We start from the raw sequence: 18,784 nt of genomic DNA on the forward strand, positions 1-18,784 counted from the left end.
GAAAATCTGACAGTAATTAATTGGTGGTTGCTGCTGCTAAGTCGCTTCAGTCATGTCCGGCTCTGTGCGACCCCATAGATGGCAGCCCACAAGGCTCTCCCATCCCTGGGATTCTCCAGGCAAGAACACTGGAATGGGTTGCCATTTCCTTCTCCAATGCATGAAAGTGAAAAGTGAAAGTGAAGTCGCTCAGTTGTGTCCAACTCTTTGGGACCCCATGGACTGCAGCCCACCAGGCTCCTCTGTCAATGGGATTTTCTAGGCAAGAGTACTGGAGTGGGGTGCCATCTCCTTCTCCGAATTGGTGGTTAGCACCAGATAAATATTAGCATCTGTACCCAGTAACCATTCTTAGTTGACATCCTAGTTAGTTTTGAATTCTTCTACTTGTTCTCTACCCTCCCTTCAGCTCAGTCATATGTTAAAATGTTTAAATGTCCTTTTTCCTGGTATTTTTAGGTTTGCAATTCTCAGATGAATTTCTTTGACCATCTAATCCCATAATATTGCCAGGAACAGAATCAGGACAGTAATTTCTCATAGGAGAAAAAAATTTTCCCCAATTCTGAGTACTAGACAGAGAGAAACTTTCTTGCAAGTTTCCCTAGTCTGATGGCTAGAGTTTCTTTGGTCTCTTTTATATGTAGGTACAACATTTACAGACTTTTGACTAGAAGCAGCAGTTTAGTTCTGGTGAGATACAGTATATAGGGTCACAAAGAGTTGGACACTTAGCACACACACATATGGAGGTACAGCCTTTACAAACTCCTGATTATAAGTAGCAATTTAGCTCTGTGCCTTCTGTGAACCCAAGGTCATGTCTCCTGCCCTTGATAGGCAGTTCAAACTCCAGCTTTGAGTCTTAGACTGTGTTTGTAAGACTTGGGGGAGAAGGATGTATTTCACTCAGCATTTCTATGTATTTCATGGAGTGGAGGTTGGGGAAACTATGTAATCTCAGATGACCTGGTTTGTATTATTTTTCAGTTGCCAACTAGCAGAGAACATGGGGTATAGGGTCAAAAATTTGAAAAGTACAAAGTGAGTGGAAAAGAGAACCCTTGTCTGGAATGAACCTGAGCTTTGGGACTTGATAGCATATCATTAGCATAGAAGAATAGTAGGTGATACTGGAAGTAATTGAAGGAAGGCACCTTGCTGGTGATAGTTAACACTATAAATGAGGCCTGGGAAATTAAAAAATTTAAAATTTTTATTAAGGCCAATTTTCCTTGAAATGTTTTTATTTTGTTTAAAGCACATACTACTAAAAAATTAAGATGTTTTTCTTTTGGAGTCATTCTTTTCTCAGATATTGACTTATCTTTGTTAGGTGTACATTGACAACATATGCTGAAGAATATGCTCCACCATATGAATATCAGCCACTTGTGAGTATAACAGAGCTGAAAAGCCATATTCTAATATTTCTGTGCTTAATATGATTCTTTACATCTAGTGTAAATAGTCAAGCTTGAGAAGAAAGGACAAATTGTTGAGATTTATGATGTTTTATATTTATCTAGAGATATTAGCTATTTGTGGGAGTTAATGGAATATTTTATGGTTATGATTTATTTTGGGAACAAGTTTATAGATTTCAGGGAGAAAATATTGCAGTATCTAAAATATATTAGTTACTTTCTTCCTCATCTTTGTTTTATTGTCCTGCTCCATAAATGCAATTTATCTGGAATAAGAATCTACCTTTCTATTCATTTGTATTATATTAGCATATGAAAATAAGTGGTTTAATTTAACCCTGGGAAATATGTATGCTGATAAAATATGTCTAGTTTTACAACTTCAGTATCAGTTCAGTTCAGTCACTCAGTCGTGTCTGACTCTTTGCGACCCCATAAATTGCAGCATGCCAGGCCTCCCTGTCCATCACTAACACCCGGAGTTCACCCAGACTCACATCCATCGAGTCAGTGATGCCATCCAGCCATCTCATCCTCTGTCGTCCCCTTCTCCTCCTGCCCCCAATCCCTCCCAGCATCAGTCTTTTCCAATGAGTCAACTCTTCGCAGGAGGTGGCCAAAGTACTGGAGTTTCAGCTTTAGCATCATTCCTTCCAAAGAAATCCCAGGGCTGATCTCCTTCAAAATGAACTGGTTGGATCTCCTTGCAGTCCAAGGGACTCTCAAGAGTCTTCTCCAACACCACAGTTCAAAAGCATCAATTCTTCGACGCTTAGCCTTCTTCACAGTCCAACTCTCACATCCATACATGACCACAGGAAAAACCATAGCCTTGACTAGATGGACCTTTGTTGGCAAAGTAAAAAGTTGGCTTTTCAATATGTTATCTAGGTTGGTCATAACTTTCCTTCCAAGGAGTAAGTGTCTTTTAATTTCATGGCTGCAGTCACCATCTGCTGTGATTTTGGAGCCCAAAAAATAAAGTCTGACACTGTGTCCACTGTTTCCCCATCTATTTCCCATGAAGTGATGGGACCAGATGCCATGATCTTCATTTTCTGAATGTTGAGCTTTAAGCCAACTTTTTCACTCTCCACTTTCACTTTCATCAAGAGACTTTGTAGTTCCTCTTCACTTTCTGCCATAAGGCTGATGTCATCTGCATATCTGAGGTTATTGATATTTCTTCTGGCAATCTTGATTCCAGCTTGTGTTTCTTCCAGTCCAGCGTTTCTCATGATGTACTCTGCATAGAAGTTAAATAAGCAGGGTGACAATATACAGCCTTGACGTACTCCTTTTCCTATTTGGAACCAGTCTGTTGTTCCATGTCCAGTTCTAACTGTTGCTTCCTGACCTGCATACAAATTTCTCAAGAGGCAGGTCAGGTGGTCTGGTATTTCCATCTCTTTCAGAATTTTCCACAGTTTCTTGTGATCCACACAGTCAAAGGCTTTGGCATAGTCAATAAAGCAGAAATAGATGTTTTTCTGGAACTCTCTTGCTTTTTCGATGGTCTGGCAGATGTTGGCAATTTGATGTCTGGTTCCTCTGCCTTTTCTAAAACCAGCTTGAACATCAGGAAGTTCACGGTTCACGTATTGCTGAAGCCTGGCTTGAAGAATTTTGAGCATTACTTTACTAGCATGTACTTGTACTTAAAACATTATACAACAAAAGCAAAACAAGGCTGCTTCCTATTAGTCTTGTTCTAGAAGTCCTAACTGGTGCAATAAATAAGAGACTTAGCTACTGAAAAAGAGGAGAAAAAAAATCTTTATTTTTGGATAGTATGATTTCTTCTCAGGAGAACCAGGATGTTAAAATAATAAGTACTTAGAATCAGTTTAGACCACTTAGTAAGGTGATTGAATATAAAATATATCAAAGATAATATTTTTCCTTCATATTAGTAATAACTGCTTAGTAAGCAATCCATAAAAGAAAAAAACATACAAATTGCTATAGCAACACAAATTTTAAGTACTTTTATGAAGAAAATTCTCAGATAAAGATCAATAAAGAAGATGTGGAAGCTCCTCTCCAAAGATGGTAGACAGGCTACTTACCCAGCAAGAGTTAAATGTTCCTCCACCTTTTGAATCACGGTTGTCAGGTGACAGATTTGAGCAATAGAACATGACAACAGTAACTCTATGCCAAATCTAGGCTAGCTTTAATAAGACTGCTTCCAATTCCTGGAGCCCTGAGCCACGGGCTAGGAAATCTAGGCTACTCTGCTGAAGGGAGAGGCCATGAGGAGGGATAATGATATACTTAACTTATGAACGATGAAACCATCTTGGACATCCAGCCTCGTGGGCATAGACTGAAGCTTCAGTTGTCATCTGACTACAAACCACAAGAGATTGCAAGAAAATAATAATAAATTGTTATTTGAAGGCATTAAGTTTTGGGTGTTTTGGTTTTTTTTTAATAAATACACACCAAAGGTAACTGAAACAGAAATCTCAAGTACAAGGGAATATCTACTGTTTAGGGGACTGGGAAACTAAATTAATTATAAGTTAAATTTATAAATTTAATATAATTACATTAAAAAATCCGAATGGACTTTGTTTACTATCTGAGAACTCTAAGATTCTGAAAGTTATTTGAGAGTATAAACAGATGAGAATAATAAAAAGTTATTTGAAACAGTGGCATAACCATTTATGGAAATAAAAGATTCCTGATACCACCTATATTATAATATTATTTATTTTTTCTTATTAAAAAATACAAATCAAGCTGTTAGAAAAGCAAATATGATGGCTTATGGATTAATATGCTTAATACATAAAGAATTCAGATTTATTGGCAGGAAAACTGTTCAACCATAGGTAAATGAGCCAAGGGCATATAAAGACAATTCACAAATTGGGAAATAATTATTATTAGTTAACTGACAAATACAGGGCAAATCCCAGTCTACAAATAACAGAATGTGTGGATTAAAACAGTACATTTTTTTGCTAGAAAAATTGGTGATATTTTTTAAAATAATAATACTCTGTTGAGTGACACTAGGGTGAGATGGCTACTTTTTTTTCTATTGCCAGAAATATTGTAAATTGTTTGTCTTTCTGGAAAGGAATTTTTCAATATGAATTGATACACTATTTGATCTAATAATTCTAAGGATTTCCCCAAGAAAAACAATTCAATCCAGGGACAAAGTTTATATCCATTGATATTCATCACTGAATTATTTATTATGGCAAACTTGGAAATTACTCAATGTTTTAGAATTGGGTACAGTACTCTAGGGATTCAGAATGAGTCTCCAAAAAATGTTTCACTCCTGCATGAGGATTTTTTTGAGCCAAAGACCCTGTGGGTTAAGATAACCTAATCTCCTCCTTTAACTACCTAGAAGAATTTAAACTGGGAATTTTTCTCAGGAAAAAAAAAAAGTTATTACTGGAGATAAATTTTAGCTAAGTTGCTGCATCTATATTGCAGGGCAAATGTCTAATTGCCAAACATCTGCTCTTATTGTCTTGAAATAAGACAATTCCTATCTTTGGACGCCCCAGGCCTCTATCCCATTCCTTAGCTCAGGATGACATGTATACCTCATTTTATCTTTCTGTCTTTGAACCTTCTCATGTATGTCAGGTTCCTGTATGTATGAAATTAAATTAGACTTTTTCTGGCTAATCTGTCTTATGTCAGTTTAATTCTTAGACTAATCAGAAGAATCTATAAGTGTAAAGGAAAGTTTTGTTTTCCTTTCTGACAGTACTAATTAAATAGGTTGTAATCACATAATGAGATATTTTATATATTTATATATTCCACCCTTTAGAAAGTCCATGGATAGTTCTTAGTGTCTTGATAAATCTTCTTATTTAAGGTCAAGGAAAATCATTAAGATACAAAATTGTATGTGTATTTTTCCTCCATACTTTTAGATAAAAGTATGGAGGAAAAAAAGCCTGAAGAAACTGTTAAATGCTATAAAAGTTGGCTAGTGAATGCTGAAATTCTAGATGATTTCCTTCATTATTACACTTTTCAACATTTTTCAGTGTAGCAAGCATGGTGGTTTATAATCAGAACCACAAGGAAATATATATTATTTAAAAATGAGTTTCAGGCTCATTTCCTTATTTGCATGGGATTTGGTCCCATCTCTAAAAAAAGGAAGTTGCAAGGCACATAATTAAAAACTCACAAAATTCAAAGGACTAATTTTCCCATAAGCATAAATATAAAGAATGTGGGATGTATTTTTTGGGTGAATAACTCTTTAGCCACTGTGTTATGTATTTGTACTTTTAATTTTTTCAGCATTATGTCTAGTATTTCTCATGTTGCTTGTTTCCACATTAACAGCACAGCATGCAGCATGTGATGGCAGTTGTTTGGCTTTATTTAGAGTTTTGTTCATTTACTTCTAAGTTTCTTGTCAAAGTAATTGACTTTGAGCATGTTTTCAGTACTGCTTCTAGCACCCCCATTTAATAATGCTTGCATTACATTGTTATAGAATATAAAAACTATTTTAAATTGTAATGACAGTGAATGGTTAAGTAATAGCAGAATAGTGACTGAACTCAGACTTAGAAGATACCATTCACATAAAAAAATATATGATTCATAAAATACTGACAAAATAAAGAGAATATTTTTTACTTGCTAGAGACCTCACCATGTGGCCTTTACATAAACACAACTCACCATTCACTCAGTCTATCACTTTTGCAATTATGCAGTTTCTGGAGAAATCTTAAAATATTTTGATTTGTATTATCTCAAATTTTATGCATGAATTGAGGCTTTATAAATTTTTATATTGTTGTCTCTTACATTTGCTTAATTCACATTTGCATAAAGTAGGATGGAATTATAAGAAGTCTTGAAGTGAAGTGAAGTCGCTCAGTTGTGTCCGACTCTTTGTGACCCCATGGACAGTAGCCTACCAGGCTCCACCATCCATGGGATTTTCCAGACAAGAATACTGGATGGGCTGCCATTTCTTTCTCCAGGGGATCATCCCAATCCAGGGATCGAACCTGGGTCTCCTGCATTGCAGACAGACACTTTACCGTCTGAGCCACCAGGGAAGCCCTAAGAAGTCTTAAGGGAATCCAAATAATCTCCCTATATGAATTAATAAATCCAAAATATTAGGAAGCTATGAAATTATTTCTAAGGAGAGAAAAGAAAGAGAATTGCAAGTTTCTTCTTCAGAATTCCACTTCCTAAAGGGGGTATTTAATTTCAATGAAAGATACCTTCTCTTAAAATCTTTCCTATCCGTCTCCCAAAGAACCAAAATAAAGGAAAAGTCACAGAGATATTACATCAGAAGATTGGTCTAAGACTGGATGTTTGTAGGGTACATGAATCTTTTAGACAAAGGACAAGTGAGGATAGGGTAATGGTGGAGAGTCAACTGAACACACTTAGGATTAGTAAGGAAAATAATTATTTCAGGCATGGACTAGCAAACTCAGGAAGTTGAGGAGTAGGGAATTAAAAAAAAGAACAAGCATGGCAATAGTGAAGGAGTGAGAGAGCTAAAAGAATTAGAGGTAGTGAGTGAAGGGGATGTACTGGAATTTATTGATATTTCTGATTTAGAACAATCTGGGGGAATCACAGATCCCAAGATGTGGTCATGGGAATGAGGTGTTATAATGGAATCTAAGCCATTGACTTGAGAAGGTGAAAAAATGGTAAGTGAGAGTGTTGGCTAGATTCTACATATGAGTGTTGTTGTCAGCCTACAAGATAGTAGGAAAGAAAGGTAGGACCAAAGACTGAGTCAAATGACCAGTCCCTCGGTGGGAGCATTTTGGAGATTCATGGCTCCTCCCAGCCCTGCAGCTGCCATTTGAGTACATCTGATTGGATGGGGGAGCCTGGTGGGCTGCGGTCTATGGGGTTGCACAGAGTTGGACACGACTGAAGCAACTTAGAAGAAGAAGAAGACAAAGAAGATTGGTCTTTACTGTGTGAATTACCATCCTTTTTCCTAAAGAGAGCTGTCTATTGAATTATCTTTCCAGGCATATGTGTAGCTTTAAGCCAGAAAATGTTTCATATCTCAGTTCTTTCAGAGATAAAAAACTGAGGAACTCTTAGAGAGTTACGTATTAAAGCTGGCATGCATTCCAAATTGATTACAAGGAACCTAAGCAGTGTTGCCCAGTAGGTAAGAAAGAGGCTGTATCTGTTTAAAATATTCCCAACAATGGTAGGATTGACCTACCCTGTCACCGGGATTCTGTGCCCTGGTATGGATACAGCATTGTTAAAATATTGATATTTCTGTGCTATTTAGAAATTTGCTGTGGCCTTGTGTTCTCCAGAACCCTGCTGCCTCAGTAGCCCAGCATTCTGGACTCCCAGGACCCAGGGGTACATTATGACTTACCTGGGCCCTAAGGACTTTCATGGGCTCCTTCTTCCACTGAAAGAAAAAAAAATTAAATAATTTATTTTACAACTGTATTGCCATAAAGGCAAATATAATCCAGGTTGGATTATATTCACTTTTGTTAATTTATTTATTTTTATTTTTTATTTTTAAATTTTATTTTATTTAACTTTACAATATTGTATTGGTTTTGCCATATATCAAAATGAACCTGCCACAGGTATACATGTGTTCCCCATCCTGAACCCTCCTCCCTCCTCCCTCCCCAAACCATTCCTCTGGGTCGTCCCAGTGCACCAGCCCCAAGCATCCAATATCGTGCATCGAACCTGGACTGGCGACTCGTTTCATATATGATATTATACATATTTCAATGCCATTCTCCAAAATTATCCCACCCTCTCCCTCTCCCACAGAGTCCAAAAGACTGTTCTATACATCAGTATCTCTTTTGCTAATTGAAAGGCTTATTGAAGAGATGTATTTTTAGGCTGCATTTCTCACTGGTATTTTGTAAAGATTACCTATCCTTTTTTCTTTTATATTTTTATACTGTTCTGCCTCCTTGCCTATTTTTGATTATTTGTGACTATACTATTGTATTTTATAGCCATGTTATGTGATCATGTTATTGCTGACCCTCCTGAAATTATCAGTATACTATGGGTGTTATTTTTGTTGCCTGAAGTCTGTAGCCTGCCAGACTTCTCTGGCCATGGGATTTCCCAGGAAGTGAATTGTCATTTCCTTCTCTAGGGGATCTTCACTGGAGTGAATTGCCATTTCCTTCTCTAGGGGATCTTCCTGACTCAGGAATTGAACCTGCGTCTCCTGCATTGCAGGCAGATTCTTTACTGCTCAGCCACCAGGGAAGTCCAGTGGGTGTTATTACACAAAACTAAATCATACAACACTCATCTTTTCCTGAGAAATACTTTTGGACTTTGGTACTCTATTTTAAGCAAAATTTTCTGTATAATAGCTGCCATTGCTTACTGCCTTGAGATGTTTATGGGTATTAAATTACTGGCATCATTTCCTGGCTTCAATATGAGTTTATATCATTTAATAGAGTTAGTTTTTCAAAATGGTATTTGCATTTTTCATTATGGTAAAATATATATAATATAAAAGTACCATTTTAACCTTTTTTTAGTTTACAATTTAGTGGCACTAAGTACATTCACATTATTGTTATAGTCACTTTGAAAATTCTGATTTTAAAATAAATTAAAACACTTTTGTGGGAACTTTAAAATACTATGGGCCTTAGACACTGGGCTTTCTGTGCCTCATGGCTCAGTGGGCTGAGCCTGGATTTTCTTTCTGGTAGCTTAACACCTGCCTGACAGGGGCATCTAAAACTTGTCCAAAGTGCTTGGTGTGTATTGATTTATAAATACTTTGAATATCATCCCAAACCAAGATACACCTCAGCTAGGAGTCACCTTGAGCACTATCAAGAGCCTTTTATTGTTTTATTAGGCTCAGAAACATGAAAGAAACTCCTTAAAGCCTGGAATTACCCTTAGTTTCCTGCTTCCCAGGAAGGGATGTCTAACAGGGGCTTTAAAAAGAAGATAAGGGAAAGAGTGACTTACCAAAAACCACCAGTAGTTGGGTCAGAAAGTGAATCTAGAACAGGTTGGGGTTTCTGTAGGAAACATTACCCGTCTGAACTAAATTAGCTTTCATTTCCACTTCTTTTTAAGCCCTTCTCTTTGTATCTGCTCCATTCTGTGTCCCTGTGATCTTCCATAATTCCAGTGTAGATAGTCTTTTTCTTTTTTTCTTGTTCTTTTGTTATTATTATTGTTTTAAAAATGTAATAGCATGAAAAGTTGTTCATTGTAAATCTGGTCACACTGAATAATCATGTGTAAGCCTTGTAGTCTAGAATAGAGTGTAGTTTTGCCAAGCTTTCATCCAAAAAATTAAGGTTGAACTTTAATTAGGTAATGTTTCAGAGTCCATAATGTGTCTTCATAATTTTTATTTTAGTACTACTTCACTTTGTACTGCATCTTAATATATCTACTATTTAATTTTCTCTTTTTTCTTCTGTTAAGGTTCTGACTCACTGTCTACTAAGAGTATAATCATGGCCCTTTGCTGAATACTCTTGTTTATCTTATTATGTACTGTTGACTGAAATGAAATGAGAGAGAGGTTTACATTCTTCTGCAAAAGAGGTGTAGTGGTGAGGGAGTGGAATTGGAGAAGAAGGAAGAGAGGTCACATGATTGTACCTAATATTTTTTGATTGACATCAAGGTGTTTCAAAATCCTGCTTCTAGTTAACCACAGAAACAGCCTTCTCTTACTTGGGTTCAGAAGGAGATGGTGGCTTTCTTTGATGTATATTCATACCTGAAAGATCTCAATATGTGTTGTACATATGTGTGCTGACCTGAAACATACATATGGCCATGATTTTGTAGCTTATAGGCAAATAATTCTGAATCTGAGTCTCATGGCATTCTCCGAGTGCTAAGAGACCACATTTCCTAAAATGGGAAGGAATGGGTGAATTTAATTCAGATGACCATTATATCTACTACTATGGGAAAGAGTCCTTTAGAAGAAATGAAGTATCCCTCAAAGTCAACAAAAGAGTCTGAAATGTAGTACTTGGGTACAATCTAGAAAATGACAGAATGATCTCAGTTCATTTCCAAGACAAACCATTGAACATAACAATAATAATCCAAGTCTGTGCCCCAACCACAAATGCCACAGAAGCTAAAGTTGAATGGTTCTATGAAGAGCTACAAGATATTCTAGAACTAATGCCAAAAAGAGATGTCCTTTTCATAATAGGGGACTGGAATGCAAAAGTAGGAAGTCCAGATACCTGCAATAACAGACAAGTTTGGTCTTAAGATACAAAATGAAGCAGGACAAAGGCAAACAGAGTTTTGTCAAGAGAGCACACTGGTCATAGCAAAAGCACCCTCTTCCAATGACACAAGAGATGACTGTACACATGGATATCACCAGATGGTCAACAGTGAAATCAGATTGATTATATTCCTTGCAGTCAAAGATGGAGAAACTCTTTATAAATCAGCAAAAATACTTGGAGCTGACTATGGCTCAGATCATGAGCTTCTTATTGCAAAATTCAGGCTTGAATTGAAGAAAGTAGGGAAAATCACTAGGCCATTTGGGTATGACCTAAATCAAATTCCCTATGACTATACAGTGGAGGTGATGAATAGATTCAAGGGATTAAATCTGGTAGACAGAGTGCCTGAAGAACTATGGACAGAGGTTTGTAACATTATACAGGAGGCTGTGACCAAAACCATCCCAAAGAAAAAGAAATGCAAGAGGGTAAAGTGGTTGTCTGAGGAGGCTTTCTAAATAGCTGAGAAAAGAAGAGAACTGAAAGGCAAGAGAGAAAGGAAAAGATATATGCAACTGAATGCAGAGTTCCATAGAATAGCAAGGAGAGATAAGAAAGCCGCCTTAAGTGAACAATGCAAAGAAATAGAGGAAAACAATAGAATGGGAAACACTAGAGATCTCAAGAAAATTAGATATATCAAGGGAACATTTCATGCAAAGATGGGCACAATAAAGGACAGAAATGGTATGAACTTAATAGAAGCAGAAGAGATCAAGAAGAGGTGGCAAGAATACACAGAAGAACTATACAAAAAAGATCTTCATGACCTAGATAACCATGAAGGTGTGGTCACTCAACTAGACCCGCACATCCTGGAATGTGAAGCCAAGCGGGCCTGAAGAGGCATCACTATGAAACACAGCTAGTGGAGGTGATGGAATTCCAGTTTAACTGTTTCAGATCCTGAAAGATGATGCTATTAAAGTGTTGCACTCAATATGCCAGTAAATTTGGAAAACTCAGCAGTGACGACAGGACTGGAAAAGGTCAGTTTTCATTCCAATCCCAAAGAAAGGCAATGCCAAAGAATGTTCAAACTACTGCACAATTGCACTCATTTCACACGCTAGCAAGGTAATACTCAAAATCCTCCAAGCTAGGCTTCAATAGTACATGAACCGAGAACTTCCAGACATACAAGCTGTATTTAGAAAAGGCAAAGGAACCAGAGATAAAATTTCCAACATTCATTGGATCATAGAAAAAGCAAGGGAATTCCAGGAAAACATCTACTTCTGCTTCACTGACTATGCTATAAAGCCTTTGACTGTGTGGATCAAAAAAAAACTGTGGAAAATTCTTTAAGATATGGGAATACCAGATCACCTTACCTGTCTCCTGAGAAACCTGTATACAGGTTAAGAAGCAACAGTTAGAACCAGACAGGGAACAATGGACTGGTTCAAAACTGGGTAAGGAGCATATCAAGGCTGTGTTTTTTGTAACCCTGCTTATTTAACTTCTATGAAGAGAACATCATGTGAAATGGCAGGCCGGATGAATCACAAGTTGGAATCACCATTGCTGGGAAAAATATCAATAACCTCAGGTATGCAGATGATACCACTCTAATGGCAGAAAGTGAAGAAGAACTAAAAGAGCTTCTTGATGAGGTTGAAAGAAGAGAGTGAAAAAGCTGGCTTAAAATTCAGCATTCAAAAACTAAGATCATGGCATCTGGCCCCATCATCACTTCATGGCAAATATGTGTGTGTTGAGTCATGTCCGACTCTGTAACCCCATGGACTGTAGCCCTCCAGGCTCCTCTGTACATGGGATTTCCCAGGAAAGACTGCTGGACTGCTGTTTCCTACTCCAGGGGATCTTTCTGACCCAAGGATTGAACCCATGTCTCTTACATACTCTGCATTGACAGGCGGATTCTTTACCAACTGGGCTACCTGGGAAGCCAAATAGAAGGGGGAAAAGTGAAATATTTTATTTTCTTGGGCTCCAAAATCACTGCAATGATTACTGAAGAAATGAAATTAAAGGACACTTGCTCCTTGGAAGGAGAGTTTTGACAAAGAGCTTCCTTTGTAGCTCAGTTGGTAAAGACTCTTCCTGCAATGCAGGAAACCTGGATTCAATCCGTGGGTCAGGAAGATCCCCTGGAGAAGGAAATGGCAACCCACTCCAGTATTGTTGCTTGTAGAATCCCATGGACAGAGGAGCCTGGCAGGCTATAGTCCATGGGGTTGCAAGAGTCGGATGTGATTTAGTGACTACACCACCACCACCAGACTACATATTAAAAAGCAGAGACATCACTTTGCTGACAAAAGTCCACATAGTCAAAGCTATTGTTTTTCCAGTAGTCATGCTGGATGTGAGAGTTGGGCTATAAAGAAGTCTGAGGGTCTAAAAGTTGATGCTTTCCCATTGTAGTGTTGGAGAAGACTCCTGAGAGTTCCTTGGATTGCAAGGAGATCAAACCAGTCAATCAACCCTTAAGGAAATCAATCCTGAATATTCATTGGAAGGACTGATGCTGAAAAGTGAAGCTCCACTTTGGCCACCTGATGGGAAGAGCTGACTAATTGGAAAAGACTCTGATGCTGGCAAAGATTGAAAGCAAAAGGAAAAGATGAGATGGTTAGATGGCATCACTGACCCAATGGACATGAGTTTGAGCAAACTTCAGGAAATAGTCAAGTACAGGGAAGTCCGGCATGCTATTGTCCATGTGGTTGAAAAGAGTCGGACATGATTGCGACTGAGCAACAACGACAAGCTTTAACCTTTGTATCATTTGGCAGTTGCTCATATAGTTCCACAAGGCTTCTCCAGCTTCTCTCATTGATCTTTATTTAGATATAGAGATTAATAGACACATAGATAAGATGGAGAGATAGATAAGATATGTAGATAATATGACTATCATATCTATTCTCTCTATCTCAAATTTCAGAAAACTAAGATCATGGCATCCGGTCCCATCACTTCATGGCAAATAGATGTGGAAACAATGGAAACAGTGACATGCTTTAGTTTTTTGGGCTCCAAAATCACTGCAGATGGTGATTGCAGCCATGAAATTAAAAGATGCTTGCTCCTTGGAAGAAAAGCTATGACCAACCTAGACAGCATACTAAAAAGCAGAGACATTACTTTGCCAACAAAGGTCCATCTTGTCAAAGCTATGGTTTTTCCAGTAGTCATGTATGGATGTGAGAATTGGACTATAAAGAAGGCTGAGCGCCAAAGAATCGATGCTTTTGAACTGTGATGTTGGAGAAGACTCTTGAAAGTCCCTTGGATTGCAAGGAGATCCAACCATTCAATCCTAAAAGAAATCAGCCCTGAATATTCATTGGAAGGACTGATGCTGAAGCTGAAACTCCAATACTTTGGCCATCTGATGCAAAGAACTGACTCATTAGAAAAGACCCTGATGCTGGGAAAGATTGAAGGTGGGAGGAGAAGGGGATGACAGAGGACGAGATGGTTGGATGGCATCACTGACTCAATGGACATGAGTTTGGGTAAACTCCAGGAGTTGGTGATGGACAGGGAGGCCTGGCATGCTGCAGTCCATGGGGTCACAAAGAGGTGGACACGACTGAGCGACTGAACTGCACTGAAAAGGTTATTTTTTGATGTGACTATTCATTGTGGTCATGTATGGATGTGAGAGTTGGACTGTGAAGAAGGCTGAGCACCAAAGAATTGATGCTTTTGAACTGTGGTGTTGGAGAAGACTCTTGAGAGTCCCTTGGACTGCTAGGAGATCCAACCAGTCCATTCTGAAGGAGATCAGCCCTGGGATTTCTTTGGAAGGAATGATGCTAAAGCTGAAACCCCAGGACTTTGGCCACCTCATGCGAAGAGTTGACTCATTGGAAAAGACTCTGATGCTGGGAGGGATTGGGGGCAGGAGGAGAAGGGGACGACAGAGGATGAGATGGCTGGATGGCATCACTGACTCAATGGACGTGAGTCTGAGTGAACTCTGGGAGTTGGTGATGGACAGGGAGGCCTGGCGTGCTGCGATTCATGGGGTCGCAAAGAGTTGGACACGACTGAGTGACTGATCTGATCTGATCTGATCTGATTCATATAGACCTCCATATTTTTCTTTGGGATGACCCTAACCCTAACTCATTAATGATATAGATGTTTATACCTATATTCACAGTCTATACCTACTTGAACTTCCCATGACTATTTTCTTTGGTTGAATACTTTTATTTGTTACAAATATTTCTCCTTTGTAAAATTTTACCAAATGAAAAGATATATATAAAGGTTTCTTAAATATATCCAACTATCTGCATGTTCTTTACAGCTGCATATGCCAGTTACTCTTATTCAATCATTGAGGAAAAAATATCCAATAGAAATGAAATCAATTTAAAAGTAATGTAGGGAAATGAACAAAGGAATCTGTCTAAAATGCCTATGACCTGTGATTCCCAGAGTTAGTAAAGTAATTTTGGCTGTAGGAGAATTGTTCTTTTCTTCCCACATCACTCTGTGTGTTTAGAAGACAGCCTAATTAGGGGAAGACAGGTCTTCAGCCAAGTGCATGTGAGTAGGGAAGAATTTTATATGTGATATATACTGAAATTAAACAAAATATCACAACAATCTACTTTAATATCTTTTAAAATTCCATCCAATGTGACATTTGGATAAATAAGCTTGTTGCCTCCATACATTTTAAAGAGTAAATGGAGTACACCAAATGAGGATGCTTAAAGGCATGCTAGGGAAGAATGATCTTTGCTGTATGAATACCAGGTGGCTAATAGCTATTTGTAATGGTGGACACAAGGTTAGTTCCCAGTGACTGATTTGGGCAGGAAACAACCCATTATGTATTTTTATGGATGAGCTCTCTAGATGAAGGAATTGAGACTGCTCTCAAATTATCTAGTGATATTAAGTTAGGTAGAGTTATTGATATTCTAGAAGGCAGGACTAAAACTGAAAATGACCTTGAGAAATAAAACTATGAAAAATAAAAAGTCCTAAAAAAACAGGATGAAATCAAATAAGAATAAGTGAAACCACAGAAATGGGTAAGGACTGGGTATATGGTTGACTAAGAAACAGCAATGTCATTTTATCCTGAAAAAATGGTTTGTAAGATAAATGATGCTTAGAGGTTATGGGAATGAGGTGGGAAAGGGATAGGAATCTAAGAATTGGATACTCATCACTTACTGATACATTTTACTGATGTAAGTGGTAAAATCATGTCTTATTTGTCTTTCACAAGGAGGGAAGGTTGACTGGGCACTCAAGAGGACCCTCTGTAATATCCTAACCTATTTTTCTATTATCTGTTAAAAATAAGAAGGAAGAAAAAGAGAAGGAAAGGAAAAAGAAAACTTTATTAGCCTTAATGCAGATTTTCTGTATAGTGATTCTCTTGCTGGGTCTTTAGTAGTTCCCGTTGCTGCAGGGCCTATTTGCCCTCTGTGTTCCTTTCTCTGACACTCTTTTTCCATCTTCTATCAGGATGTTTTGGTTTCCCCAACCATTCTCTGAAACAGCACAGTCAAAGATGACAAGAGATTGATTCTTATTGTTGGTTGTGTTTTATCAGGTCTTGCCCTCTATGATGCTTCTTTGGAAGTGAGTAGTCATTGGCTACCACTGCATTCTTTGTGTCCCGCCTTTCCTTAGAATCTATAGCTTTGCAATGCTCTCTCCATGACTTTTTGTCTCTGTCTTTCATGGCTTTTTTATGAACCCAGCCATAAGTATTCCCAAGAATTGGGTCCCAGAACCCTGCTCCTCTCATTTTACATAATCTCAGAAAATTAATCCACTCCCATGGCTCTGTAACCATCACCTTTGAGGGGGTAACTTATTTTTATATAATTTCAAACTTACAGGAAATTTATAAGACCAGCACAAGGAGCTCCCATATAATCTTTACCTAGAGTCACCAATTATTTACCATTTGAGAGTAGATTGGAGACTTTGTGCCTCTTTACCTATAAATAATTCAACGTGCATTTCTTAATAACAGACACATAGCCATGGTAAAGTTTTCAGCCTCACAGAAAATTGATACAGGATAATTATGAAAGCCAGAGTCCATATTCAAATATAATCCATGGTCCTAGTGATATTCTTTATCGCTATTTTACCCAATCAATTATCACTGCTGTGCACAGGGCACTGACTTCTCTCCTGGACATCTGTCCAACAGCATTACCTTTCAAATAAGAATTTTGTACTGATGTCATCTCTAATTAAAAATGTCTGAGAAGTGACTCATCATTTGCCCCCTTTAACAAGTCCTCCTTATCTCCATGTCTTTTTAATTCTTTTTAATGGTGTTAGAACTCTCCCAGCCATCCAGATTTGAAGGTATGAGCATCTTCGATTCTTTATCCCCAGTTAGGCTAGTAAGTCCTTTAAATTCTTCCTGTGAAATGCCTCCTCTAGTACAGCTCTGCTTAAGCTGTGTGCTCTGTTGCCCACCCATTCCATACTTCAGACGAATTCTGTTACCCTCATCTATCCGGAAGACTCGGACAATTCAGTGATATCTTAAGATATCTTAAGAGTACTTTGTCAGTGATATCTTGAGTACTTTGTCAGAACTCAGGGTCTGTGTGGCACCAGAATAGTGGATCAGCCAATAATGTGAAATAATCCACAAATCTTTTTCTATATACAATTTCTAAACACTTCTTCCCAACCCACTTAATAGATGTTGAGTAATCATTTAGATATTATGTTAGGGTGTTGAAACTCTAACAATTGTCCACAATTCACATATGCAGAGGAAGTATGTCTAACTGATCACTGGCCCTCTTCCTAAGCCCATCACCAGTGGGAAAATACTAATTCTCAATCAACATAAGCTTAGTCTGATTCCATGATTTAAATAGCTCCTATAAGAAAATTTAATCTTTCTTGAAAAAAAACTCACTTTCTCAGAGATCCTCTCCCACTTTCAATGTGTAGAAAAGAACTGAGACTGTTATCTGTTAAAAGGTCTGCTTACAAGGTTGGCCTTTGGTTGGCATGTGGAGATAAGAATTCCCTAATAAAAGTAGTTCACAGTGTCTGAACTGTTGGCACAAACAATGTGCCTTATGTTGAACAATTGTTTTCCTTCTAGGAGTCTGGAATTTTGGTATATGCTAGGCAGAGGGTGCCTATGTGACCAGCTCCTAAGAAAAATCTTGGCCTTGGAGTCTCTAATGAGCTTCCCCAGTAGGTAGCATCTCATACCTCATGGCTGGAGGGAATCAAGTGCATCCCATGTGATTCACTGGGAGAAGGTTCTTGATCTCAGAATTTCATACCTGTTTTTTCCTTGACTTTAGCCTATGTGCCTTTTCCCTTTGCTCACTTTGATTTGAATCAACTTGCTGTAATCAAGCATAGCCACGTGCATGCATGCATGTGCTCAGTCATGTCTGACTCTGCAACCCACAGACTGTAGCCTGCCAGGCTCCTCTGTCCATGGGATTTTCCAGGCAAGAATACTGGAGTGGGTTGCCATTTCCTACTGCAGGGGATCTTCCCTGACCCAGGGATCGAACCCATGTCTTTTGTGTCTCCTTCACCTGCAGGCAATGGCACCCCACTCCAGTACTCTTGCCTGGAAAATCCCATGGACGGAGGAGCCTGGTAGGCTGCAGACCATGGGGTCGTGAAGAGTAGGACACGACTGAGCGACTTCACTTTTACTTTTCGCTTTCATGCATTGGAGAAGGAAATGGCAACCCACGCCAGTGTTCTTGCCTGGAGAATCCCAGGGATGGGGGAGCCTGGTGGGCTGCCATCTATGGGGTCGCACAGAGTCGGACATGACTGAAGTGACTTAGCAGCAGCAGCATCTGCAGGCGGATTCTTTACAACTAGTGCTAGTTATTCTTTATAACTAGTGCTAGCACTAATCATAGTCACAAGTACAATTATATGTTGAGTTTAATGAGTCCTCTGAGCAAGTCATTGAATCTAGTGGTGGTCTTGGGAATCCCAACACACCCTAATTTTCTCCCTGTGGCAAACTGCTATTTTCCCCAAATGGTTGCCACATGCGCTGCCATGGCATGTGCTCTTACAATGTGATTTTGACAC

General features: G+C 38.4%; 1 protein-coding gene across 10 annotated transcripts in view; it reads left to right on the plus strand.

Annotated features, from left to right (window-relative positions):
• Window positions 1-18,784, plus strand: part of CFAP95 (cilia and flagella associated protein 95) — a 338,954-nt gene that overhangs the window by 135,281 nt on the left and 184,889 nt on the right. For 9 of the 10 annotated variants that reach the window (XR_011568051.1, XM_070794635.1, XM_070794639.1 and 6 more), the window contains one exon: window positions 1,337-1,394. The exons of the other annotated variant lie outside the window; for it this stretch is intronic. Coding sequence is in view for 8 of the 9 variants with exons in the window: in XM_070794635.1 (XP_070650736.1) it covers window positions 1,337-1,394 (58 nt within the window). In the remaining variant the exon portion in view is untranslated. The remainder of the gene's footprint in view (window positions 1-1,336; window positions 1,395-18,784) is intronic. 10 annotated transcript variants of the gene reach the window in all.

The sequence above is a fragment of the Bos indicus genome, chromosome 8 (assembly GCF_029378745.1).
Source record: "Bos indicus isolate NIAB-ARS_2022 breed Sahiwal x Tharparkar chromosome 8, NIAB-ARS_B.indTharparkar_mat_pri_1.0, whole genome shotgun sequence".
NCBI classification, from domain to species: Eukaryota; Metazoa; Chordata; class Mammalia; order Artiodactyla; family Bovidae; genus Bos; species Bos indicus.